The sequence below is a fragment of the Poecilia latipinna genome, unplaced genomic scaffold, assembly GCF_001443285.1.
Source record: "Poecilia latipinna isolate Pla-1442-1.1 unplaced genomic scaffold, P_latipinna-1.0 Scaffold3912, whole genome shotgun sequence".
Classification (NCBI taxonomy): Eukaryota; Metazoa; Chordata; class Actinopteri; order Cyprinodontiformes; family Poeciliidae; genus Poecilia; species Poecilia latipinna.
This window is the reverse complement of record NW_015116528.1, coordinates 1-27,026: the sequence shown is the minus strand read 5'-3', so window position 1 is coordinate 27,026 and position 27,026 is coordinate 1. Positions and strand designations below refer to the sequence as shown.

Genomic DNA, 27,026 nt, shown 5'->3' with positions numbered 1-27,026 from the left:
ATTGTACCTACAAAACAGTATCCTATAAAAAAAACCCCTAATACTGTAAACGTATAAATAAGATGTTAAAACATGAAGCCCAGCTGCTGTTTCTGTCCATTTAAAGCACTGCTCTGTGTCTCTGACTGACTTTGTGTTCAGGTGTGCAGCGTGCTGGAGAGCCTGGAGCAGGAGTACAAGAGGGAGGAGGACTGGTGCGGAGGAGCTGACAAGCTGGGACCCAACTGTGAGACAGACCATGTGACCCCCATGATCAGCAAGCACCTGGAACAGAAGGAGGCGTTCCTCAAGGTGCGATGCGTCCTGTGAAAATGAAACCAAACCAAGTCTTTGGTCACACTTCTGCTCTGACTTTTCTGACGTTTCTGCCAGGCTTGCACTCTGGCCAGAAGAAACGCGGACGTCTTCCTGAAGTACATGCACAGAAACAGCGTCAACATGCCGGGGATGCTGAGCCACGTCAAGGCGCCGGAACAACAGGTTAAAAGTAAGTGATGGATAATTTACTGAAGGGAGCTGAGGCTGCGTTCATACAGCAGGTTCTGATGCTCAAATCCAGTTTTCATTTTTTGCCTGGTCGTTCATACTATTAGAGGTTGTGACTGAATTTAGACTTGTGTGTGAATGATTTACATCCCCAACGTGACTCAGAACATCGTCACACAGCAGCGGACAGTTTATACAAATAATAGTGGATAACATGATTTTAAAGTTTATTCAGCATTGGCAGCTGACAGTATCACAAGATCATAACAAGACAAAGGAAGATAATAAAAGGAAAACACAACTAACAGCGATGGCCTCATGTGGAGCATCAACTTCTATAGAAAAATCAGTTTGGATGCGAAGTCGGAGCCAGTCGTGGTGGGATTGGGATGTGATGCAGCTCAGTGACACAGACGTCTTTCAGAATTTTATAATTATAATTCTCAGCCACTGATTACGTTCAATTTGTCTTCTTCTGGTGCAGAATTATGACGCATGTCTCACATGAATGACGTAAAAGTCAGATAAAATGCAACATGACCTTTCAGACTGCAGACGCCTTGAAAGCAGTTGTATTCATTTCTCATTCAGAACAGCAGAAGGAGCACAATTCAGATTTTTTTTGAGGGTGAAAAGATAGTCATCTAGTTGTTCAGACTGTTGTGAAAAAGACAGATGTAGGTCACATTGGCTGGCTTTTTGGATGCAGCGTTGGAAGTTATTTATTTATTTCGGTGAAAGCACGAATACAAAGATGTCTTAGTCAGCCTAAACAGAAAGCCAGTTCAATTATTAATACAAAAATGTATAATTAACACTGGGTATAGATGAGCAAGATTACATTTTTAAAACAATCAAATAGAGATTTGTTAAGTTAATTATTCATGGAGACTCGGGGTTCCTAAGTGGAAGAACTGTAAAAATGAATACAATTGATTTATGTATTATTCACATGTGGATACGTATAAAAAGTGAAATAATTTACACTACTTCTAAAATCTTTCTGATTTAACTCGGCCGTCACAGAGTTAAACGTCTCCACTGAAATCCTTCCTGTTTGTTTTGTGTTCAGACATCCTGAACGAGCTGCTGCAGCGAGAAAACAGAGTCCTGCATTTCTGGACCATGAGGAAGCGGCGGCTGGACCAGTGTCAGCAGTACGTGGTGTTTGAACGCAGCGCCAAGCAGGTACAGCAAACACATCCAGAGACAGAAACCTGGAAGCCTGACGGGAATGCTGTGGTTTATTCAGAGGGAGAGGACACACAGAGACACGTAACAGTGTCAAACAAATGTGTGTGTGTGTGTGTGTGTGTGTGTCTAGGCTTTGGAGTGGATTCATGACACCGGGGAGTTTTACCTGTCTACACACACATCCACCGGCTCCAGCATCCATCACACGCAGGAACTCCTGAAGGAGCACGAGGACTTCCACATCACAGCCAGGGTCAGAGGTCGCAACAACACAGATTTAATGTCATCTTCTGCAGATTTGAATATTAAACTCACTCTGCTCTCCTTCTAAAGCAAACCAAGGAGCGCGTGAAGCTGCTAATCCAGCTGGCCGACGGATTCTGCGAGAAAGGCCACAGCCACGCGGCGGAGATTAAGAAGTGGGTGACGGCCGTGGACAAACGCTACAGAGATTTCTCCCTGCGCATGGACAAGTACCGCAGCAGCCTGGAGAAAGCCCTGGGCATCCCGTCAGACTCCAACAAGGCGGTACGGGTGATCGATGCTTAAAATCAGGGCTGGACGATGAATCTGTTTGAGCCATTAGTCAGATTTTTGGCATTTGAAAATTTAATCTGGATTTGTTTTTTCACCCTTTCACTCCTTGGGTTTCCATAGTTCAGAGTGATGTCATGACGCCCAGGGCGGCCATCTTGTTTGACTAGCAGCTTCTGTTCATTTAAACTTTGAATTCAGGTCAACTCTACGACAAATTATAAGGGTCATTTCTTTTGTTTTCCTTTTCTGTGAGAAAGCTATGATGTTGCATCAATACAGTCTAAATAATACGAGAAAAAGGTCCTAATATTTTTTTCTTACTTTCCCCAGTAACAATTTTATATATCTACATGTATTTAAAGTCAGATTTATTTTTTGTGCAGCCAGGCAATGACATTTTGTTGCCAAATTCACTGTTGTGTCTTTGTGCAATGACAATAAAGTAAGTCTGAGTTTTATAAAAAAAAAAAAAAAACAAGAAAATGATCTATCCAGGCTTTTTTCTCATTAAAATAAATTTCTTGTAATTTCAAAACTTCTGGTAAAATTCAGTTTTTTATTCTTTTAATAACATCACTATATTCTCATGATTAAACTAAATTCTCATTGCCTGGTCCTAATATTTGGTTGTAAACTCACAGAAGGGAGTAAAAACCACTTGTCAAAATTATTTTCTGTCATTTGTAATTATTTAGAAAACATGCAAGAAAGCAAAATCTGATCTGGCATGAAAACAAGTCAGATTTTATTATTCCCCCATATCATCCATCCCCAGTTAAAACCTAATTCACTCCCATGATGCCTCAGTACGCCCTCTAATCTTTGAGTGTCCCTCCTTTCTAGAGCAAGGACCTTCAGCTGGACATCATCCCAGCCACTCCTCCGGGGTCAGAGATCAAACTCAGGGACGCCGCCGCGCACGAGCCGAACGAGGAGAAACGCAAGTCGACGCGCAGGAAGGAGTACGTGAGCCGCTTCCTGTTTGCCACGCCGTTCGGAGCATCAGCAGATTAAAAGCAGCCTGCTTTATGAATGCAGTCAGGACTGCGTTTACTTTACATAATAAGGAAACGATAACAAGTCAGCGCTTTCCCTTCAGAAAACCAAAGATTTACTGCCGAGTTAATTGAATTAGGCGAACAAGAAGCCCGGCGCTGTTTCCAGAGGACGAGCTCCAAACTGATCCGTCATTGTTCTTGTCAACGCTGAATAAGGGAGTTTAATGTAAATGTGAAGGCATGATGGACTTTAAACATCTCCGTCTGTTCGGCTTCTCTCTGCTGCGCTGGGCGGAGGGGGACTGTGTCACTTCAGCCTCGTGCCACAAATCAGCAGCATAATTTATGTCACTCCTGGCAGGTTTATGACCGAGTTTAATGGCCCCATAAGGCTTTCATTATTCACTGCAGTAAATGGACAACGCTGACAAGCTGAGAAGGAGCTATTGATTATTCACCGCTTGAATGAGGACAGTATGACAAGCTGCCAACTTGTGCCTGTGTGTGTGTTTTTTTGTGTGTGTGTCTAGGTTCATCATGGCCGAGCTGATTCAGACGGAGAAAACGTATGTGCGAGACCTGCGGGAATGCATGGACGTAAGAAAACCTCCGAGACGCGCACCAAACGTCTGGAAACATCTGGAAAATATGGTAACTGTGGCCTTTCCTCTCTGCTGTTCACGCAGACGTACCTGTGGGAGATGACCAGCGGCGTGGAGGAGATTCCCCCAGGAATCATCAACAAGGAGCACATCATTTTTGGGAACATGCAGGACCTCTACGAATTCCACCATAAGTAAGACACGCCCATTGAAAGGCAAAGAGCATTGTTTAGTTTAATCAATCAATCAGGTTATTAACAAATTTCATTATTGATTCATAAACTCGTTCTCTTACGACACGTTATGCACATGTGCAAAGGGAGCAGGAAGAAGAACAGATATTTTATTAACCTGTCCCTTTCTCAGTAATATTTTTTTTCCTGTTTATAATACACAGCTGTGTGTTTTTTTGGAAAATGTTAAGCATGGTGGATATGCAACATGCCCGACATGAATTTTTGTATATAACAGTATTAAAGTGTGAAATATGACGTAAACTGCAAGATAATCATCAACACTCAGAAAATCTGCAACGATCAGCTGAAAAAGAAAATAAAGTCCAGACATTTTAGTTACTGTAGTTGTGACCTAATAAAGCTCAGTATAAATAAACGCCTGCAAACATCAGTGAACTGAAGGAATTTTGTAATGAACAATGGGCAGAAATTGCTCTTCGACAATATGTGACTCCTACTACTACCCTATAATAGGATGCACATAGTTTTTCATATCACTTTTAGCAGTTATTTAAACTATTTTTATGCAGTTATCTCCATGTAATAAAGTAGTTTTTTTTTTTTACTTTTATTTTACGTTTTCATCTCACACTCCTAAATTTATTCCAGCATCTTTCTCAAAGAGTTGGAGAAGTATGAGCAGCTTCCAGAAGATGTTGGCCACTGCTTTGTCACTTGGGTACGTATCATCAGGTGTTAGCATTATGTCACCAGACCCTAAACAGAACCGCATCCATCTGTAACATTTCTCTGCTCTTTAAGGCCGACAAGTTCCAGATGTACGTGAACTACTGCAAGAACAAACCCGACTCCACGCAGCTCATATTGGAGCATGCTGGGAACTACTTTGACGTGAGTAGCACCGCTAGCGACGGCCACACCGGGAAGGTTTCATGGGCTGCGTATGAACAGAACTTACCCAACCTTTTTCTGTCTGGTGACAGGAAATCCAGCAACGGCACCGGCTGGCCAACTCCATCTCCTCCTATCTGATCAAGCCGGTGCAGAGAATCACCAAGTATCAGCTTCTGCTGAAGGTCGCACATCTCACCGCACCTCACAGCCGCTGCATTCAAGGGTCTCCATGGCGCTTCTGCTGATTTCCTGTCCGCTTGTCTGTTTAGGAGCTCCTGACGTGTTGCGAAGAAGGGAAAGGAGAGATTAAAGACGGCCTGGAGGTGATGCTCAACGTTCCCAAGAAGGCAAATGATGCCATGCATCTTTCCATGCTGGAAGGTGAGCGCCACACAGTGGTTGGACTGTGGATCTAGATCTGCTAATTGTTACTTGGCCAATAATATCTAACTTGTTAAAGCTAAACTATTTTATGTCTGAAGGAAAGTGAAAATGGATTGATTTTAAAGTTTATTCAGCAACGGGAGCCGATAGTGTTATCACAAAATCACAGCAACGTAAAGGAAGCTAATAGAAAGAAAACACATCTAATAGCAACAGCATTTTGTGGAAGTCTGGACGAGAAGTCAGAGATAAGAGTGATGGGCTTGTGATGCAATTAGCTTCACTGACACAGACTACTTTCAAAGTTTCAGAATTATAATTTCATTTTCAGCCATTGTTTATGTCCAGTTTGTCTTCTTCTGATGCAGAATTACGACGCATGTCTCACATCAATGACATAAAAGTCAGATAAAATGCGACATGCGACGTTCAGACACTTTGAAGTCATTTGGATATGAACCTGATTTAGTGCCATATATGAAAGTTTCTGATTCTTTTGGGGGAGTAAAGGCTGGAACTGGGCCGTTCAGACTACTGTGAAAAGTCAGATGTTGGTCGCATTTTGGTAAAAAAAAAAAAAATCGTTTGGGTTGCATTTGCCTTCTGTGTGAAGGTAACCAAAGAGACTTAAAAAAATCTTGAGATTAAGGCTGAGAGTTATTTATTAGTCAAAGCTTTATTTTTTATGACAGAACTAACGCGTAAAATAGAGAATATTTGGCAAGACTTGAAACTGACTGTTCACAATGTTCCTGATTTAATCTGATTTGGAGTCCAAACTATTTTGCAAAGAAATGTGTTCCACCTCAAGAAAACCTCTAGTTAACGCAAATCTATTACAAAATAAAAATAAATGCATCAAACTTTCAATGAGATTAAAAAAAGTTGAGGAGATCGAAAGCGAAGTATGAAAGAAAAAACGTTTTTGACAAAATACTGATTAGATTTTAAGAAGTCTCTCTGTTCAAATTTACCGTTTTTCCTCCAGGATTCGATGAGAACATAGAGTCTCAGGGCGAGCTCATCCTCCAGGACTCCTTCCAGGTCTGGGATCCCAAGACTTTGATCCGTAAAGGCCGAGAGCGCCACCTCTTCCTCTTCGAGATGTCTCTGGTGTTCAGCAAGGAGGTTAAGGATTCCAACGGCAGGAGCAAATACATCTACAAGAGCAAGCTGTTTGTAAGTACAGGAGGACGGATCCACACAGAGCTTTCAGCTTTTGTTCCTCCATCTCTGCTGTTACAATCAAAGGGAAAACAACACTTGAAGCAGAGGTGGTTGATATGTGTACACACATAGATTTATATATATATAATAGTTTTGTTTTGATTTTGAGCTACTAACTTGAAAACTTACAGATCTTTTATTTTTTTTTTTTTGCCTGCAAACAAACAAAAGAGTAATGGTGGTAGTTCTTTAAAAAAACTCGGATCAATATCAGTTGAAGTGACATATCCCTTTAACTCTGCTAAATCAAAAGCTAACTTTAGCAATAAGTTTATAGAACATGCATGTAATAAAACTCACATCCGGTGTCAGGTTTGGGATAATAAATGCCACCTTTTACCTCAGGACAACTTTTTTTTCTTGTCTTCTCTTGGCATAAGAGTGAAATCATCTCCAACCTGGTAAATTAGGAACAACCTGAAACGTTTGGTGCGTTCTTTCTTCCTTTTCCTCCTGCAGACGTCTGAGCTGGGCGTGACGGAGCACGTCGAAGGAGATCCGTGTAAGTTTGCCTTATGGGTGGGACGTACCCCGACTTCTGACAACAAAATAGTTCTCAAGGTAAGGAATGAGAAGGTTTCTCCTTTTTCTTCTGCTGACATGTTCTCAAGGGTTGGCTAATACAGTTGTAAGAGGAAGATGTTAAAAACTACACTGAGAAAAATGAGAGGCTAAGATTTTACATATATCATGATTTTGAATTATCTGTATTGGTCTAACCCAAATGTGTAGCTTTCCTTCTCTTTCTTTTTTTTCCCTTTTCTTTGACTAGTATTAGGGCGATACTAAGAAAAAAATAAATACAATTTATGGGAGTAAAGTTTAAATAAGTTGTATATCAATAATAGTCATAGTATTATGTGAATAAAGTAATACTATTGTGAGAATAAAGTTGGAATATTATGAAAAAAGTTGTAATAATATGACAATAACGTCATTATATTACGAAAATGAAATTATGGCATTTTGAGAATAGTTGTACGAGAATAATTTCAAAATAAAATGAGGAAGAAGTTGTAATGCTACAACTTTTTTGTAGTATATTTTCATAATAATATGAATTCATTCAACATGTGAAAATATGATTTCCTCCTTACACTTTTGTTTTATTTTTTTCTTAGTCCCTGATTCTCCATCATAAACTTGTAATGTTTTATAAGCTGCAGTTTTCTGTCAGCCCTCCTCTGTCCTCCTTCCTTCCTTTCCTCTTTCTCTCTGTCGTCTTTGTCCTCCGGTCAGATTCAGCTTTGTTCCATCTGTTAAAAAAAAAAAAAACAAATCCACAAACACATCTGTGAACCCGGGGCTGTGTTTTCCGTGGATGTTTGTACATCTAACTCTCTATGTGGGCTGAATCGCTTCCACCAACGCTGGTGACACCGTCAGCTCATGAACGCCCACGGTCTCTCATGCCACTTCATCAAAGTAACACGTCGTCTCCCTGTTTGAAGCAGAAAAACGATCTTTTAATCATCCGGACCCCCCCACACCCCTCTGCCACCCCTCCATTCATCTTCTGTGTGTTTTTGTTGTGGAGCTCACAGATGGATTAAAGTTAGCGTCCGCCGCTGGAACAGCATGAGCCCAGAAACCCCCCACACTCAGCTCTGTTACACACGTTCACTACTGAGCTAACCACTGACTAGTAGCCATGCAGTATGTGCATTGTAAATTGTCTCCCCACACACACACACTCACACACACACTCTCCTCATTACTGTCTGCACATTTAAATGGACATCAGCACTCTGTCAAAGGCAGATTATATCCGTGTTTTGCATTTCTATCACGTGACTTCATTTCTTTGTTTTGTTTGTGAGCGCATTAAAAAAAAAATGTCCCGTATATTTTCTCAAGCCAAATCAGTGAAATTCTTTATTCTATATTTTAAATTCAAAGCTAAGTCAGGGAGCCAAACATGGAGCAACGGTGAGTACAAACGATCCCACAACACAGCCCTCATCTGCTTCACACAAGTCTGCACGCTTCCTGCACGTTAGTTCATTAACACTGTTTACAGGACGGCTTTGGCTGAGTGTGTTGTACATCTTTAAACGGCTTCCCAGTCCTGGATACTAACACAAAAATCCTTGGCGGAAAGAATTATGGTTTTCCAAAATAATAATTTAAAGTTTTATCTTTTTTATTCAAATGAAAAAAAAATACTGATTAATTTTCTTTGTTGATAACCTAATCTAAGTGTGCGGCTATTTCTATAATATTTTTTGTCACTCATTTCAGAAGGTGAAACTCTGATTCATTACACAGTGAAATTTTTCAAGCTTTAATTTCTTGTAATTTTTTTGCTTATGGCTTGTAGATCATTAAAACCCAAAATGCAGCGTCTCAGAACATTATGGAGGATCAATAAAAAAAGGATGAGATGTTTTGGGTTATAGCTGCACTATGTAACATATATATAAAAGTAGATTTTCACACATTTGTTGAAACTGTCAGAATGTCATGACAGTATAATATGATACAATCTATGAAAAAATCGAGCTCCTCTGCTTTCCCCTTGTGCTCCAGGTGAAAACTAGAAACAACCAATCAGGGCCAGGAGGCAGATTGTAGCGCTGTTGATCATGTCCATGTAGGCGCCACCCACCCCATCACCCCCTTTTCTCGCTCTCTGCTAGGATACAACTTCAGCTGAGCTTGTCATGAGTGCTAAGGCTAGTTAGCGTAGCCACTGATGATGGCTGACAAACAGTTTTCCTGTAATGGTAACTTCTTTCTCCGCCATTTGCACATTTAGCAGTGCGTTCATGAAGATGATGGACAGCTCTATGACCCTCCTTCTGGCTCTGATTGGTTGTTTCTGACCAATCAGAACCAAGCGGTGCATTTCTTCAGACAACAGCAACAGCTCAGGGAGGAGGAGATTGATGTTTTCACAGATTATCTGTCTCATATTATTCTGTCCTGACATGGTGACAGTTTTAACAAATATGTAAAAAAGAAAAAAAGATTCATACTGCATTGTTATTTATCTGATTAAGGTGTGAAACCATGACTTTCTGATATTTAACTTATGAAACAAAACCTTGAAATATTTCACTCTATGAAATCTGAGTTTAACATTCAGAAATGTAATTTTTTCCCCAGATGTACCTGTAAATTTAAAAAATACCAGAAGTAAAATAAAGAGAAGTCATTCAGACTTGTGTGAAACGGAGTGAAATTTCATTAACAAAGTTTTTATTTTTCGTTTTGAGATCTCACGCCAGATCTCGTTCAACATCTCCCTTTCCCGCCCTTTCATAGGCATCGAACATTGAGAACAAACAGGACTGGATCAAACACATCAGGGAGGTGATCCAGGAGCGCACCATTCATCTGAGAGGAGCCCTGAAGGAGCCCATTCACATCCCCAAACCCAGCACCGCCAAGCATCCCAAAGGACGAAGGTAAACACCACTGGAGTTAGAGAGTGAAACATCTTTCCTCCTTCTGAGGACAATGGCAGTATGACAGTCCTGTGTTCTGCGTTCAGGGATTTAGAGGACCTGGACAGTCAGGGTGAAGGCAGCAGCCAACCAGACACCATCTCTCTGGCGTCCCGCACCTCCCAGAACACGCTGGACAGCGACAAGGTGACAACTCTGCACTTTTTAAAAATCAGAGCAAAAAAGCTCAGAATCTGATCCTTTTTCGTCCTATCAGAACTCTGAACCGGGTCTTCTCTTCCTCAGCTCTCCGGCGGCTGCGAGCTCACCGTGGTGATCCACGACTTCATGGCCAGCAACAGCAACGAGCTGACGCTGAGGCGAGGGCAAACCGTCGAGGTCCTGGAGCGTTGCCACGACAAACCCGACTGGTGCCTGGTGAGGACGACGGACCGCTCGCCGGCCCTGGAGGGCCTGGTCCCCTGCGCCATGCTCTGCATCGCCCACTCCAGGTCGTCCATGGAGATGGAGGGAATCTTTAACCACAAAGGTTCGGAGCCGACCGCCGCGGTTCCGATCTGCAAAGATTTTCACATTCAGACTACAAACTTCAGTGGTTTTTGTTTGGATCTTTATGTGATAAACCAAAACATGGTGCATGATTGTGAAGAGGAAGGCAAATTTGACAGTTTTTCTTTAGAAACATCTTAGAAATGGAGGTACAAACCTTTCATTGAAGAGTGGCAAAGAAAGCCACAAGTTCTACTTAAGGTTTGTTAATCTAGAGGACAGAGGAAAACCTGTGGAAGAAGTTCTCTGGTCAGATGGGACCAAAGTGGAACTTTCTGGTATTTGATGAAAAGCTAACACTAAAGATCCCTCCTAGCTAGGCCTGTCACAATAACACATTTTACTGGCCCATAAATTCTCCCAGTAACTCTAAATTGGTGGGTTTTAAACCTTGAAATAAAGGAAGTCAGTGTTTCAGCACATTTACGGTTTCCTGGAAGTTGGTTCCAGATTTGTAGAGCATAGAAACTGAATGCTGAATTAAAACTGAATTTTACAAAGTTTTGTTTCAGGGGTTCTTAATAACAAAACGCTCTCAGTTTTACGAAATGTTTACGAAAGACTTTGACAAAAACGCATCATTCCACAATCATGTAGCACTTTGTCTCCGTCAGTCTCTTAAAAAAATCCTGTCAAAACACATTACAGAGGTGTTAACTTGATAAGATGTTACAAATTTACTTTAGCAAAGTACAGTTGCAATGTAACTCGATACTTTGAATGTGCATATCAGAGCATTTCTAAGACGCCCCCTCCTCTGCCACTCACAGACACTCTGTCGGTGTGCAGCAATGACTCCATTATGCCAGGATCTTCAGCCACGCTGCAGCCTGGCCATGGCATCAGCTCCCACAGCTCACCTGGACCCAAACGACCAGGTAGGCAGTCATGGCGATCTTAGCTCATGTTGTATGTAGGTCTGTTGTTATAAGCAATAAATCAATTTATCGCACCATTTCCATTTGACCTCTTTTGACCAAAACTTGGTGATAAAAGTCTCCAGTCTGGCTCTGTGGTCTCAACTAGACCCTTTTTTGAAGAACAGTTTTGAGTAATTAATTTTTTTGTTGTTTCTGTTGTTTATATATCTTTGGATTTTTAACATGTCTTCCTGTTCCAGTGTTAAACCTTCATTAGAATCTAACCTGTTTTTTTTTTTGCATTATTATGCCATTACCATAATATTACTTGAAAATGATCTCAAAGCAACAATATTATCGACATCGCGATAACTTCTGGGGCGATTTATCGTACAGGAACATTTGTAGTCATGGCAGGCTTAGTTGTGCGAGTGTATTTTATGTTTTGCCAGAAGTTGTTTGATGTGGTAAAACTGAGAGGAGTTTAACGTTGAAGCCGTAACTGCTACGTTTCCAAGGTAACACGCTTCGCAAGTGGCTGACCAGCCCGGTGCGTCGGCTCAGCAGCGGCAAGGCGGACGGCCACGTCAAGAAGCTGGCCAGCAAGCACAAGAAGAACCGGGAGGTGAGGAAGAGCGGCGAGATAACCATGGGCTCGCAGAAAGACTCCGACGACAGCGCCGCCACGCCTCAGGATGAAACTCTGGAGGAGGTGGGTGGACACACACACACACACACACACACACACACACACACACACACACACACACACACACACACACGCTTTGATTTCCATAGAAAGAGTCAGGCAACATAATCTCACCGCTGCCGTTCTTGTGTGCGTCTCAGAGGGTTCGTAACGAGGGCCTGTCGAGCGGCACGCTGTCCAAGTCCAGTTCGTCTGGCATGCAGAGCTGCGGAGAAGAGGAGGGAGAGGAGGGGGCCGACTCGGTTCCTCTGCCCCCGCCCATGGCCATCCAGCAGCACAGCCTGCTGCAGCCGGACTCACAGGACGACAAGGTGAGGACAAGGAGACTCGTCCAAATCACCCAGGAGAGGAAGCTGGGATTAAGATATGACCTGCTTCATGTCAGATTGGGATTTTCAGGTTTTTGTAAAACAATAGTGACACATAAGTGCATTATGTGCACAGCGGCTCATTTCCTGTGACCAGTCAGCGGTTCTGAAACTAAATATCATTTAGTTTTGGATTTAAATAGATTGTCATCCCAGAAAGCTGTCAAATGTGACTTTATCTTTTTGCATTATTTGCAGTGAAACATAAAAATAATTGCCTTACTTGTCTCATGTAAGAAAAAACTCTGTTTTATAGGATGAAATGCTATAAAACTGCAACAAATAACTTAAATGTTTGTTTCATTGGGTTTCCATGTGATTGACCAACACAAAACTGACAAGTAGGAGAAAACAAAAACAAAAAAAAGAAAAAAAAACTAAAATGTGAAAAACAAAAGGGGGAATTTATATTTAGCTGATGCCTCTAAATAAAATCTAGTGCAACCAGTTTCCTGCAGGAGTTTTCTGATATGTAAACATAAGTTACAACAGTCCTATGAAGATATCAGGTTTTTACAGAGCATCAGTGAACCAACAGCTTCAGGGAAACCAAAGCAGACTTCCACATTTATCTGATGTTGACCACGTCAAGAATTACTTTTATTATTTCTTTTAGTTTTTCTCTGATAGTTGGCAGTTTTAAGTTTCCATATGAAAAATCTGCATCTTTATTTACTTTTTGACTGCATGAGCATTACTATTTGATTTCTAAAATGGTTTAAAATGTCTTACATTTCAGATATTTAAAACTTTTACAGTTCTTTCTAAGCTATTGACACCTCTTGAACCTTTTCTTTTTTTTTTTTGGTCACATTACGACCATAAGCCAAATATTTTATTGAGTTTTGATGCAATAGACCAACAGAAAGAGGCATCACAGTAAAGTTTTTTAAATTTTTTGCTAATAAAATGTAGAATTTGTCTCATATCTGCTGAGTTAATCCCAAATGAGTACTGTATGTTATCTCTGGTTGTGTTTATTATTATTATTTTTCATTCTGCTCCAGTCTCAGGTCTTTAGCTCCATCAGCTCCCCCACATCATGATGCTGCCAGAATCATGTCATTGCAGTTGAGGTGTTTTCAGGATGATGTCCAGTTAGTTTTCCTCTTCATGTCACGTTTTGCATCTTTTCAGATCAGCATAAATTTTCACATTCTGCTTTGTCTTGGTCTATCACATAAAACCCAAATGGCAAATATTAAACTTTAGGTTTATAAAATGACATTGTGGAAAACCACAAGAAGTAATTCTATAATATTCTGTACTTTATTTAAAACGCATTAAAAAAAAAAAAAAAGAACTTAATATGAGTCCAACTTCACTGATCCGTTTATCTCGTTTCCCTTAAAACATCATTTTTCTGACGCAAATGAATCGAACCTTTCCAGTCATAATGAACATTTTCTCTTCCTATTCTGCCCTGTCTTTTTTAAAAACAGAGTTTTACATTTTAGGCAGCAAAAGACTAAAGCAGATTCTCTTCTGACACTAATTTGTGTTTCTCTTTTGTTTTGTTTCCTGGTTGTATTGTTTGCTGTTTGCCATGACGTAGCATTACCTTGATTTATGTCCTGTCTTTGCTTTGTCTCAGTTTCCATATCTCTCCATCTGAAAGCCTTGCTCTTCCCCTTCTGTCTCCTCCCTCAGTCTGATTCTTTAATTCCTGCTTTTTCCCGCTCCTTCCACTTTAAAATGCCCTTTTTAAAGCCTGTTCTTTTTGAGGGGAAATAACTTTAAGCTTCTTAACTTCTTCTTTTTTTTTTTTTTTTAAACGCACTCTGGTTAACTTCTGTATTTTAACAAACTCATAACATTCCTGAATTTCTTTAGTTCTTTTATTTCCTCGCTTGTTTGTTGTTGTTTTTTTTTAACTGTAACTCTACGGTGAGCAGGTTAGGACAAACTGTAAATAAGTAGAGAGAGAGAGAGGGAGAGAGAGAGAGAGAGAACGAGAACACATGTAGCTCCTAACTCTGAGTGGAGGGGGCAGCGTGGAGCTTTTTTTATTTTTCCCCTTCAGCGGTCAGTTCAGAGTCGAGGGATGCACTGCCTTATTTCTGCCAGCTTTACAATGCCTTGAGCATGCTCGACTTGCACTTGAATGCAGCGTATTTGTGCATGCTTTAAGAAGCCGCAGCAAGGGACGACAGACACTTAGGAAGGAGCGAGCGGCGCGTGAGACAGCGGGCCAGGTTCCCCCCGTCAGCCTCCTCTCTAACAATCTGAGTAAAACCCACGCTGAAATGAAGATTCAAACCCCCCCTCCCGGCCCCACCTCCTGTCATCCCACCCGACCAATCACAGCTTCCCCTCCGTCCCCCTCTCCCCCTCCCCGCTCGTCCTCATTCCCCCTCTTCTTACCTTATGTGCATTACCTCATTACCCATGCAAGTAATTGGCATCTCTAAATGCTGGCGAGGCCAGAAGGGCGCACAGCACAGAAAGGGTGAGAGTCTCCTGAACTATATCTGCACAAACACATCCATGAAACCTCTTTCATCCTCGCTGACGGCATTCTCTCCTCCATAACAGGAACACGACAGAAAACCTCTCTTTGCATTCAGATTGCACTTTTTTTTTCTCCCCCACATTCTTTCTATCAAACCTTGAATGATTTCTTTTCCTCCTTCCACATTTCTTTTTTCCTTCCGCCTCATGTTTTCCCCTCTCCATTTATAGTTTTCTGAATTTCACACAATTTTCCTTTGTTTTTATTGTTTTTTTTTTGTTTTTGTTTTGTTTTTTTACTTTAGTTTTAAATGTAACTCCTCAGAAACTTGGAGTTTCACCAATTAGAGGAGCCTCCTCAGATTATATCACTGAATTATTTTTCTTTTACTAAACCTGGAAAAAAAACATCCACAAAAGACAACTAATGTGCATTCAAGTCATTAAAAGCTGACCTTTAACCACTAGAGAGGGCATTTTCTTTGCTGTCCATTTATGGATTTCTCTAACTTGAGAATTAAAATTAAACTCAAGAACTACTGAACAAACCCGAGCACACAGGCTGCCAAGTTCTCATGGCTGTTCTGCTTGCCTCCCCTCTCTGTGGCTGCTCAGACGTCTTCCCGTCTTTCCGTCCGTCCGTCCAGTTCGGAGACGCCCAGTGCCGCCGAGTTGGTGAGCGCCATCGAGGAGTTGGTCAAAAGCAAGATGGTAGGAGACAGACACACACCGTGTGTGTGTGTGTGTGTACCGACATTCACAAAAACAGCTTTGTGATCATGAGTTTAGGCGCATCGTCCTTATTGACATCCTTCATGCAGATCTCTGAAAAGCAGTAATCTCACACTGAAAATGTAAAAACTTGAATGAAAACGGCCTGTCCTGGTTTTGATGCCTCAACAATTTCCATAAAACAAAAGTGATAGAAATAGTTTCTTACATTTAATTGATCAAATTATATCTAGTTCTCTCTGTCTCTCTATACTTCTCTCTCTTTCTCTCTTTCTCTCTCTGTTTCTTCTGGACTTTTGAACTTTTTAGTGTTAAGTCATCGAAATGAAACTGATTTATTACAAGTGTTTTCACCAGAGATGCACTGACGTGAACATTTTGGCCAGTCAATATCCAACACTGATATTGCTATTACGGCTGATAACTAATATTCACCAATATTATATATATATATTCACTAAACCTTTGACATTGTAAAATTACCATCATGTTTCTTTATTTGCAGTTAAATCCGTTACTGAATCACGATCACTGTCGCATGACCAAACTCGTCCTCGAGAAACGAGATGGACATAAATATCGGTTGTTCACATCAAATCAGTTTTATTTATCCGATACATTTTGTTAAAAAACATCCACCGATACCGATGTTGGTGCCGATTTATTGTGCATCCCTATTTTTTCCACGTCTTTATCAGCATCTGCTATAAAATGAACTTGATTAACATCAATGATCAATACTTGAAAAAAACTGTAAAATAAATGTGTATATTTTAGAACTAATCAGTTGAAACGACTCCATCTGCATCTGCTGTGTTTCCCCCCATTGTTGCGTGTGGATGCAGGCTCTGGAGGACAGACCCAGCTCTCTGTCGGTAGAGCAGGGCGACAGCAGCTCTCCCTCCTTCAACCCCTCCGATAACTCCCTCCTGTCCTCCTCCTCGCCTGGGGAAGAGATGGATGAACGCAGGGCCAGCATCGTCAAGAAAAGACAGTAAGTGTGCTGCTGTCTTAACACAAACACACGCTGGCTTCTCTCTTCAGCTGAGTCATCTTGTTGTTGTTTTAGCTACGTTCTGCTGGAGCTGGTAGAAACCGAGCGAGATTACGTCCGGGATCTGGGTCTTGTAGTCGAGGTGAGCGCTCTACGTTTCTTTGTTTTCCTTTATGCCGTGTATTCAGGCTTACACGTATTTGTTTCTTTTGTCTCCATAAATAAGGGTTACATGAGCAGGATGAAGGAGGAGGGTGTTCCCGACGATATGAGGGGGAAGGATAAAATCGTGTTTGGAAACATCCATCAAATCTACGACTGGCACAAAGAGTACGTCAAGCGCTAGAATCCAGATTTCCTTCTGCTCAGTCGCCAACTAAATAACTAAATGTTTCTCTTTCCCTCTCACTCAGCTTCTTCCTCAGGGAGTTGGAGAAATGCTTAGAAGACCCTGACAGACTGGGACTACTGTTTCTCAAACAGGTTTGTCATTTCTACGTTTTTTTCTAGATTTAAACTTTGTGTTTGTGGAATTCTGAAGTCTTCTGCTTGGCGTTTCCACAGGAACGCAGGTTAAATATGTACGTGGTGTACTGTCAGAACAAGCCCAAGTCGGAGCACATCGTGTCAGAGTACATCGACACCTACTTTGAGGTAAACGGTGGTTTAGCTAAAGAGGCATCAGATGTTGGCAGCTTTCAAATGCTGAGAACTCAGGTTTTTTGTTTGTTTTTTTATTTAATGAAGGATCTGAAGCAGAGGTTGGGCCACCGGCTGCAGATCACAGACCTGCTCATTAAACCTGTTCAAAGGATCATGAAATACCAGCTGCTGCTCAAGGTTAGTCCTTACTGGCCCAGCAGAGGGCGCCGAAACCTCAACTCGGCTCAGATTCACTTAAAAAACACATTCATCTCTGACTTCTCTGATTGTAAAAAGCCAAACATTACCAATGTTTTTTTGTGTTTTTGCGGTGACATATTTGCTTTGTCTGATTTAGGATTTCCTCAAACACTCTAAAAAGGCTGGACTGGAGTGTCCAGATTTAGAGGCAAGTGACTGAAAGCTTCTGCTTGAACGCTTAATTTAAAAGACAATCTTTGCTTTTCTAAAACATTTTTCATTTCCACCTCTTACAGAAAGCAGTGGAGGTCATGTGCATCGTGCCAAAAAGGTGCAACGACATGATGAATGTTGGTCGGCTTCAAGGATTTGATGTAGGGAAAATTTAATTACACAACATTGGTTCCCAAAAGTTTCTTTTGGGCTTTTTCCACAAACCTCAGTATATTTTGTTGGAATGTTATGTGAGAGACCAGAATAAAGTGGGAAAAGGAAACTGTTTCCAGCATATGTGCACACAGAAATAAATCTGTAGAAGGGGGTTGAATGTGAATGTACACTAGATTTAGTAGATTTATTCCTTAAAAAGACTGTGTTGTTTTCTTTCCTCTTCACAATTATTCATTATACGGATACAAACAATTAATCGACTTACGATTAATTGACGATTAATGGTTTATTAAGTTAAAATTAGTTCCAATCGATTAACTAACAATGTGGGCTTAGATCTTCTTTCAGTGTTACAGTTTGACCGCCATCCAGCAGAGGGCGCCATCCTTGAGTTTTGCCGGTTGATACAGAAACAAAGATGGCGGGGGCATAAAAGAACTGGAAAGAGAAACAATCTGTTGTATTTTATTTTTCTATTAAGCAAGTTAAGAGGTTCCTGTATTGTTATATTTTATGAATATGTCCAAGGTTAATAATGTGATAAAATCTCAATATTCTGTTTATTGAGTCAGTATTTCATACAAAATTATGTTAAAAATTTAATTATGATTTTTTTTTTATTTAAATTGAGCATTTTCCCAAAAAAATGAAGCTCTTCTTAACAATCCTGGTTGTTAAGAAAATTACCGTTTATCAATTACTTATTGATTAATCGATAACTTGCATCCCTAATTCACTGCTTTTTGTTGGTTTATCACATAACATTCCAATAAAATCCAATAAAGTTTGAGGTTGGCGAAATGTGAAAAAGCTCAATGTTACAGTGTCTTAACTGGTTTATACTGAATTCTGCCTCATGAAATGCTTCTACTAAAAGCATTTTCCCCGTTTCTCCATCTCCAGGGGAAGATTGTAGCTCAGGGTCGCCTGTTGCTGCAGGACACGTTCATGGTGTCCGACCCAGACGGCGGCTCGCTCGGCAGGATGAAGGAGAGGAGGGTGTTCCTGTTCGAGCAGCTGGTTATCTTCAGCGAGCCTCTGGACAAAAAGAAAGGTTTCTCTTTGCCAGGCTTCCTCTACAAACACAGCATCAAGGTGAGAACACTACAAAGCTGCCTGAATGATTTGTTGTGGCCCAGATGTTGAGTCTCTGACCCTGTCGGTAATCCAGGTCAGCTGTTTGGGTCTGGAGGAGAGCGTGGAAGGCGATCCCTGTAAGTTTATTCTCACTTCTCGGTCAACCAACGGGACGCTGGAGTCCTTCGTGCTTCACTCCTCCCATCCGGGGGTGTGTGAGGTCTGGACCCTTCAGATCAGCCAGATACTGGAGAGCCAACGCAATTTCCTCAATGGTGAGCCTTCGGACAGATGCACAGAACCTGGTGTTTGGTGGCGGTGCTGTTTTTGTACATCGCTGTCTTTCTTGTACCGTCTCACAGCTCTGACTTCGCCAATAGAGTATCAGAGGAATCACGTCGGGGCCGGCGTGGGAGCTCAGGCCGGAGGCGTTGGTGGTGTGTCACCCGGAGTTGGAGGCGGGATCTCTCAGCCCAGCTCCGCCCCATCAGGACCGCAGAGCGTCTCCCGGCGGCCCTCAAAGATCCCTCAACCCTCTCGTCTGCCCCAGCCCCTCCGTCACCTCGCTGGAGCCGACGCGGAGGGCCCCAACAAGATGTTAGGTACGGAAGGTGGCCCCCTTGCTCGGCCAGCTTTGTTTTCGCAGCACATTGAAGGTTGTGACTGAGGTGTGAGTTTTGCTCGGTTGTGATCCAGGTTTGTCCCCTCGTCCCGTCCCTGCTACCCCGCTTCCTCCAGGGGGCAGTCCGCAGGGCAAGCGTCCCTCGCAGACCGCAGAGGACCAGACACACACGCAGACCCTCACACCTGCCAACACTGTAACCCCTATTCCTCGTGCCACAGTGGGGCCTCTGCCCTCCACGCCAACCTCCAAACCACAGCCCGGAACCGTGTCGCCAATCGCCCCAACTCCAACCGCGCCCGCCTTTGGAAAGGACCCTCTTCCTCCTCCCCCTCCCAGCCCAGGACAGAAGACCGGATCTGGATTTTGGAGCTCTATGCCGGCCTCTCCAGCCAGCAGGCCTGGCTCGTTCACCTTCCCAGGAGAGGCGGCAGAGACCCCGGCCCGTCAGCCGGGGGTTCAGGCCCACAGACACTCCACGCACAGCAAAGAGGCTGACCGCATGAGCACATGCTCATCTGCAAGCGAGCAGTCCATCCAGTCCACCCAGAGCAACGGGGTAAGACCTCTAGCTGCGGCCCACGGCTGATTCCACTAACAAAGAGGCCGAGGGAAGCCTGGTGTGTCCCGCTGCTGCCAGCACTACTAATCTGTTCCCCACTAAGCATCTCTGACAATCTTCTCCACTCTTCAGCATCACGCTCTGTAGCTTTAGATCATTTCTCAAAACAAATTCCCTTCAAAGGTTTCAACCTTGGTGCTTTTGTCCTCACTCTTCCTAAGAGAGACTCTTCACTTGGGCTTTTTGTTTCCTGACTTTTTAACTCTACCAAAGCTCAAACTAACAACCTTCCTTCCTCTTGGCTGTCTCTCACCAGCTGCTGTCTTCATGGTGTGTGACTGCACTGACTTTACCTGCAACTAACCTCTGACGTTTGTGGTTCCTCCACAAATGAACTCAGATCCTTTCATTCAACCTAACGCTTTTCGTCTCATCTTTGCCCGGAGCTGCAAAGACTGCTGCAGAGGAAATCGTCTTACTGCAACTTTTTTTAATCGCAGGAAAACAACAAACCTTGTACAAAGCCTGGTTTTATTGAATACTCTGTGATTTCTCTCCCCCTGTCTCCTCCCTGTTGCACAGAGTGAAAGTAGCAGCAGCAGTAGCGTATCCACCATGTTGGTGACCCAGGACTACATGGCTGTGAAGGAGGATGAGATCAGTGTCAGTCAGGGCGAAGTGGTCCAGATCTTGGCCAGCAACCAGCAGAACATGTTCCTGGTGTTCAGGGCGGCTACGGAGCAGGGCCCCGCCGCCGAGGGCTGGATCCCCGGATTCGTGCTGGGACACACCTCCGCCATCATCCCTGACTCCTCCGACGGGCCAATCAAGTAAGAGATTGGTTCAACGTGCCTTACGGTCCAGACGTACTGCATTTAGTAGGGTTTCCTCCAGAGAACTTGCTAAACCCAGTGTCAGGGGCGCCAGGGGAGTCCACCAGCACCACCATGTTTTTGTGTTAAAAGGGCAGTATTATGGAAACTCGACTTCTTGGAGCTTTACATCATGTTTAAATATGATTACCTCATCAAAATATACCTGCAGTGTTGATTTGATTCTATCATGCATGTTTGAGAAATCCTTCAATCTCCCTTGGCAACCATTCAGCTGTTCAAATCATCTAAGGCTGGTGAAAATGCTCCGAAAGGGTTAATACAGGAGTAATGTTGGGATGACTTCCTGAAGGCGGAGTTTCAGAAAGAGCAGGAGTTTTTAAAGAAACAGAAGCCCAATTTCAAGAAGTTAAAACAACTGAGGATAACATGGTTACTTGATACAAAACGCCACCATATACCTAGAAAATACACACTACTGTCCCTTTAAAAAACGCTGACAGAAAATTTGATATGACTAGATAATTATGTTGTTAGAAGAAATTACTGATGATACTTAAACACCAAATATAGTGTTAAAAAAGGCAAACAGACAAAAAAACAATTAAAATAAATAATATTACCCCTACTTCAATGCATCAGTTAGCTTATTCTGTTTTTGCTCTCACTGTTACTTGTGTTTAAAAAAAATCCTATTAAAATAAACAACGCTTACCCAAGTAAAGCCTGGCAGCCCGCCAGGCTTATTATACGCTGTGGGAAGCCCTCCATTCAGTACATGAGTTTCCAACAGACATGGGGTCTTTTTGTTCTTGACCTTTGACACCTGTCTCATTGCAGCAGGAAGTCTTCATCTTGGCACACGTCTCTGCGAATACGAAAGAAGTCTGAGAAGAAAGACAAGGAGGTGAAGAAGGAGACCAAGCTGGAAAACGGTTACAGGAAGTCCAGAGATGCAATGGCCAATAAAGTTTCTGTAAAGGTGACTTCCTGATTCACTGAGCAATCAGAGCGGACTTGTGTTTTCTTTCTTTGTCTGACTCCGCCCTTTGTGTTCACAGCTTCTAAATCCCAACTACATCTATGATGGTAAATATTGACTTTGAGTTTAGAATAAATTGATTCAGGCGGCTGTAACCAGCGCTTTAATCAAAGCTTTTATTTTTTAAACCAGCCCCCCCAGACTTCCTGGTGCCTCTGAGTGACGTGACATGTGACAACGGCGAGAGCGTCACCTTACGGTGTAAGGTTTGCGGTCGACCCCGCGCCACCGTCGCCTGGAGAGGACCAAACGAGAGCAACCTCACCAACAACGGACACTTCAGCATCGCCTACAGGTACGGAAACGACACAGAACCGCACAAGTCTTCACGCCTTACTCACATCTTTAAAGTATTTTATTACGATATAAATGAGAAATCATTTTAAGCCTTTTTGTATTAAACCCTCTTTACTTCAAATGCATGTCACAATTTGGAAAGTAATAAAAAATGTAGAAAACATTTGTGATTTTTCCCGATTATTCACCACTTCATAAAATCTCCCAAAATACATTAAAGTTTGTGAGTTTTAAGAAAACGTGGAGTTCGTATGAACGCCTGAGTCAGTCGGCTCAGACTTCAGTCAATCAGATCCAGGAAGTCGGTTCTTTGGAAGCGTTGCTGTAATAATACATTTTTTCATTCCAGCGATGCTGGTGAAGCCACGCTCCGGATAATCGGTGCCGCTTCAGAGGACGACGGCGTTTACACGTGCGTGGCGACCAACGAGCTGGGCAGTGTGACGTCGTCGGCGAGCCTCAGGGTGTTGGGTAAGAGCGTAGAGTGACGACAGCGACCGCCGGGTGTGTGACGGCTGTGGTGTGTGATGCAGGTGTGTGTCTTTTGTTTTCAGCTGTGTCCACTGATGGACTCAGAGTGAGCTGGAAGGACAACTTCGAGTCTCAGTACACTGAGGTGGCTGAACTGGGAAGGTAAGAGACCCGGCACCATGCAGGTGCAGGAGGAAAGTGTTTCTCTGCAAATCTGTGCTTTGGCTTTTTCCTGAAAATATTCTGTTGGAGCAGAAGCTCCCAAACTTTTCCATTCTACTTTCCCCCAGACAGCGTTAACCTGTGTTCAGGAACGCTTTGCTACAAAATATGTAAAGAAACATCAACTTTCCGACTGTTTTCTATTCACTATTCAATAGTTATTACATCCATTTAGCATAAATGCTGCCTCAGACCTTCTGATTTTGATGGCTATGATTTAATATGTTTTCACATAATAGTTTTTCATCACAATCTCCTCTTCTGATTATGAGAAAATGTGATTAATTTGCAATATTAGATATCAAATTTTATTTTATTCTCACAATTTTTATGCTTTTCCTCCATGTCTTTCTAACTGTTGTAGCTTGAGAAGCAAAGATGAATTTGACTTTCAGCCATCAGAAATAACATTTAGATTAATTATTTTAACTTATATTTCATTAAAAAAACAAACAAGAAAACAGATAAAAAACAGCTCTTTTTTTTATCTTTGCATATTTTTTTCTCATCTTCCCTCCATCTTTCCGAGCCGCCCCACAGCGCCCCCTGGCGGCCCCCTCTTTGAAAAACACAGCTTTAGAGGACTTTTGAGTCGAATTGCGTGTGTTTCCTGTCTGCAGGGGGCGCTTCTCTGTCGTCAAACGCTGCGATCACCGGGGCTCCAAACGGACTGTGGCCGTCAAACACGTCAACAAGAAGCTGATGAAGAGAGATCAGGTGACTCAGGAGCTCAACCTGCTCCAGAGGCTGCAGCACCCGCACATAGTGAGCCTGGTGGACACGTTTGAAACCTCCAGCAGCTACGCTATCGTCCTGGAGATGTGAGTGCCAGATACACAGAGGGGGGGGGACCTGTTTTTGTTTGGAATTGAACCTTCAATCTCTTTGATCTACTGATGATTTTTCTGATTTCAGGGCTGATCAGGGTCGTCTGCTGGACTACATAGTGAGCTGGGGGAACCTGACGGAGGAGAAGGTGGCCTCCTACCTGCGAAGTGTTTTAGAAGCTTTACATTACTTGCACAACTGCAGAATAGTGCATCTGGACGTAAAAGTAAGTGTCTTAGCAGATTTAGTGGCTCTGCTTAAATCCATCCCTCATGAACGTTTCCTCACTTCCTTATGCTGCCATCAGAAACTTGATATGAACTTTTCAAAACATACATGGACACCTGACCTGAGGCCGTTCCTTTCAAATCAAGCTCCACCTTTTCTTTAATCATAGCTGGAAGTCTTTTCTGGAAATGTGTCACGATAAATGATAAACGATACGATATATTCCTACCCTTTGCCCTGGCAGATAAAGTTTGTGAAGAATGAATTTACTGTTCACCGTGTGGCGCTTTTCTTCTCTTGCTCCAGCCTGAGAACCTGCTGGTCGCCCACAACGCCAGCGCCCAGCCCGTGGTCAAACTCACCGACTTCGGAGACGCGGTCCAACTCAACAGCTCCCACTACGTCCACCCTCTGCTGGGCAGCCCTGAGTTCGCCTCCCCGGAGCTGGTCCTGGGGGAGCCCGTGTCGCTGACCTCCGACCTGTGGAGCCTGGGCGTGGTGACCTACGTGCTGCTGAGCGGCGCCTCGCCGTTCCTGGACGAGAGCGCCGAGGAAACGTGCCTCAACATCTGCAGGCTGGACTTCAGCTTCCCCAGGGATTACTTCCACGGCGTCAGCCAGGCCGCCAGAGACTTCGTCCGTCTGCTGCTACGGACCGACCCGGGCCGGAGGCCGCCGGCGGGGCTCTGCCTCCAGGAGCCGTGGCTGCAGGCCCCGCCGGGGGACGGGCGGGGCCGTGGAGAGGGCTGCCTTGACACGGCGCGCCTCATCTCCTTCATAGACCGGAGGAAGCACCAGACGGACGCACGGCCCATTGGAGGAGTCCGGAGCTTCATCCAGAGCCGCCTTCAGTCTCGGATCTGAACGCCGCGGGCGCAGCAGGAAGCGTCCCCACAGCTCCCAGAATTCCCAGAGTTCTCGCTGATCTTATCCTCCTTCACAACCCAGAATCCCCTGGAGTACCGCTGGTAGTTCAGTCTGGAGCTACGGAGCCCCAGAGAACATCACCAACCCGACGGAACGGATGCCCTTGTCTACTGCTGCTTGCTGAGATTTTCTAGTTTTAAACGAACAGAACAAAAAATTTAAAAAAAAGGACGAATAAAATCATTAATATAGTAACTTATTTTCCTTGATGGGAGTCAAAGCTGATTTAGAGGAGCTGTCTGAACGAGCCTCGACGGAAAAAAAAGTCGCCAAGGACCGGCACGGACGTTTTGTTTATTCTTTTACACTAAAGCTATACCTGACACTTTGGAAGCAGCTCTATCTTATAGAAACAATATATTTAAGAAAAACACACAAAAGTACCGTCTGTTTGTTTTAAAGTAAAAAAAAAAAAAAAATAAAATGTTGAAAGTTGGCTGTGCTACTTCAGACGTTCTGCTTATTAAACCATCATCATGAGATGCCATGTTGACCATGCTGCCGTCCAAACCCCAGAAGGAACGGCGCCCCCTGCAGAACAAAAGCTGCACTGCGCAGATAGCGACATGTTTAAGCCTTACCTTGTAAATAGACTTCTGCCTTCTTCGCTCTCACATTCACGGCGGGATCCTGCTTTCAGGACGCGGGGCCGCGGCGACGGCTGCGGGTCGCCAGGGAAACCAAGTGAATGTGGGAAGCCCAGGAGGAGAAATCTTTTTTTTTGTTTTGTTTTGTTTTCTTTTCTTTTCTTGTTGTTTTTTTCTCTGTAAATGCACTCATCGTACGTTCTGTTTATCATGTGCAATGTTGCGGCTTTAACATTTTATGCAACTATTTATGAAGACATCTGTTGTATCTGTAATAAATCTAGAGAAAAGGATGTACTTGGTACTGCAGGCGCTGCTGGTAGTTTGTGTTGCTGGCTGTTCCGACCGCCAGGCCTCGCTGGGGTCACGACCTACAATCATGTGGTTCGTTTTTAGGATTTTGGTTTGATCAAAACTTAATTTAACACGTTTTGTACTGTATGCCTCTGTAGTATTGGTACACCAAAGTTGCTCTAGCTTTATAGTACTTAAGAAAAAGGTTTTATTGGAGTATGTTTAGGTAATCAGTGACCTTTTTTGAAATGATTGTTTACAAGAGTAAAACACAAGGAGTGGTGAGGGGGGACGCACTCTTAGCTTAGTCTCTTTTTCTTTTCCTTTTTAAATAGGCAGGAGGCTGGAGGACAGAAACTAGCTCTTATTATTAACTCAATGAATTAGGAGTTAAATGGTCTTATTTCCTTAATTGTCTTCTTTCTCGCTGCCAAAATGTTTCTTCCATAAATTTCTCGTATAAACTATAAAATCTCCCTGGAAGCTCACCAGAACATTTCTGGAAACGAAAGTAACAAACGTTCATAATGAGGATGGGATGAGCCCTCTTTAGCTTTTTTTATTTTTTATTTATGTGATATAATTGTGCACAGGCCGTTAAAAACAAGGAGACTTGGACTGGATACCTCAGTTTTAGTTTTTCCACCCTTTTTTTTGTTGCATTTGTTTTTATTTACATGTTTGCCGCCACATTGTTTTTTTTTTTTTTATCTTTGCATGTATATTTCTTTGTACAGCTCATCATATTCTCCCTTGTAAATATTCTAATTTTGTCATCAGTTATTTGAAAATTAAACATAATGAACAAACATGACCTGTTTTTTAAAAATATTTTTGTCGCAACACAACCACTTGCTTCAGTGTATCATTTACTTGGGGAAACTCAAGTAAATAAATAGTAACGTATGATGTGCATTTTTTATACAGCTGCCATTATTTTGACGAGGCGTTCACACAACTGGATTTACACTGAGACTGAATTACACACACAGATGGCTGTAAAATCTTTAAAGTCTAACTTCCTGGTTTTACTGAGAAGGCCAGCAGCAGCTGTTTAATACGTTTTTGAACTATGTTGTTATTCACGTTAGTTTTCTTATGAGATTAATTAAAATCAGTTTTGTTCCAGATTAAAGCCAATGTAGCATATATTAACCACAGACGCTCCCAGATACATGCGACTATAAGTGTTTGGCGCCGTCTAGTGGTCA

The 27,026-nt window shown here is 42.7% G+C and overlaps 1 protein-coding gene across 4 annotated transcripts in view; it reads left to right on the top strand.

Moving 5' to 3' along the window:
• The window catches only part of LOC106941871 (triple functional domain protein-like), a 34,126-nt gene extending 7,497 nt beyond the window's left edge, over positions 1 to 26,629 (top strand). Inside the window, exons 9-51 of one of the 4 annotated variants that reach the window (XM_015025007.1) lie at positions 142 to 291; positions 373 to 487; positions 1,559 to 1,674; positions 1,811 to 1,933; positions 2,014 to 2,208; positions 3,061 to 3,179; positions 3,746 to 3,812; positions 3,902 to 4,011; positions 4,663 to 4,732; positions 4,816 to 4,905; positions 4,998 to 5,090; positions 5,178 to 5,289; positions 6,281 to 6,471; positions 6,979 to 7,080; positions 8,419 to 8,448; positions 9,787 to 9,929; positions 10,016 to 10,115; positions 10,215 to 10,458; positions 11,249 to 11,356; positions 11,857 to 12,050; positions 12,188 to 12,358; positions 15,482 to 15,577; positions 16,444 to 16,592; positions 16,668 to 16,734; positions 16,819 to 16,922; positions 17,006 to 17,075; positions 17,157 to 17,246; positions 17,340 to 17,432; positions 17,593 to 17,643; positions 17,732 to 17,809; positions 18,729 to 18,920; positions 18,997 to 19,177; positions 19,283 to 19,504; positions 19,599 to 20,083; positions 20,669 to 20,916; positions 21,760 to 21,901; positions 21,981 to 22,008; positions 22,094 to 22,256; positions 22,608 to 22,729; positions 22,813 to 22,891; positions 23,572 to 23,772; positions 23,867 to 24,005; positions 24,314 to 26,629. In XM_015025007.1, coding sequence (XP_014880493.1) covers positions 142 to 291; positions 373 to 487; positions 1,559 to 1,674; positions 1,811 to 1,933; positions 2,014 to 2,208; positions 3,061 to 3,179; positions 3,746 to 3,812; positions 3,902 to 4,011; positions 4,663 to 4,732; positions 4,816 to 4,905; positions 4,998 to 5,090; positions 5,178 to 5,289; positions 6,281 to 6,471; positions 6,979 to 7,080; positions 8,419 to 8,448; positions 9,787 to 9,929; positions 10,016 to 10,115; positions 10,215 to 10,458; positions 11,249 to 11,356; positions 11,857 to 12,050; positions 12,188 to 12,358; positions 15,482 to 15,577; positions 16,444 to 16,592; positions 16,668 to 16,734; positions 16,819 to 16,922; positions 17,006 to 17,075; positions 17,157 to 17,246; positions 17,340 to 17,432; positions 17,593 to 17,643; positions 17,732 to 17,809; positions 18,729 to 18,920; positions 18,997 to 19,177; positions 19,283 to 19,504; positions 19,599 to 20,083; positions 20,669 to 20,916; positions 21,760 to 21,901; positions 21,981 to 22,008; positions 22,094 to 22,256; positions 22,608 to 22,729; positions 22,813 to 22,891; positions 23,572 to 23,772; positions 23,867 to 24,005; positions 24,314 to 24,871 — 6,201 coding nt within the window. In that variant the 3' untranslated portion in view covers positions 24,872 to 26,629. Of the gene's footprint in view, positions 1 to 141; positions 292 to 372; positions 488 to 1,558; positions 1,675 to 1,810; positions 1,934 to 2,013; positions 2,209 to 3,060; positions 3,180 to 3,745; positions 3,813 to 3,901; positions 4,012 to 4,662; positions 4,733 to 4,815; positions 4,906 to 4,997; positions 5,091 to 5,177; positions 5,290 to 6,280; positions 6,472 to 6,978; positions 7,081 to 8,418; positions 8,449 to 9,786; positions 9,930 to 10,015; positions 10,116 to 10,214; positions 10,459 to 11,248; positions 11,357 to 11,856; positions 12,051 to 12,187; positions 12,359 to 15,481; positions 15,578 to 16,443; positions 16,593 to 16,667; positions 16,735 to 16,818; positions 16,923 to 17,005; positions 17,076 to 17,156; positions 17,247 to 17,339; positions 17,433 to 17,592; positions 17,644 to 17,731; positions 17,810 to 18,728; positions 18,921 to 18,996; positions 19,178 to 19,264; positions 19,505 to 19,598; positions 20,084 to 20,668; positions 20,917 to 21,759; positions 21,902 to 21,980; positions 22,009 to 22,093; positions 22,257 to 22,607; positions 22,730 to 22,812; positions 22,892 to 23,571; positions 23,773 to 23,866; positions 24,006 to 24,313 lie in introns of all 4 variants that reach the window. The other 3 variants (XM_015025009.1, XM_015025006.1, XM_015025008.1) reach the window with 3 other exon arrangements.
• Positions 26,630 to 27,026: the final 397 nt, after the last annotated feature.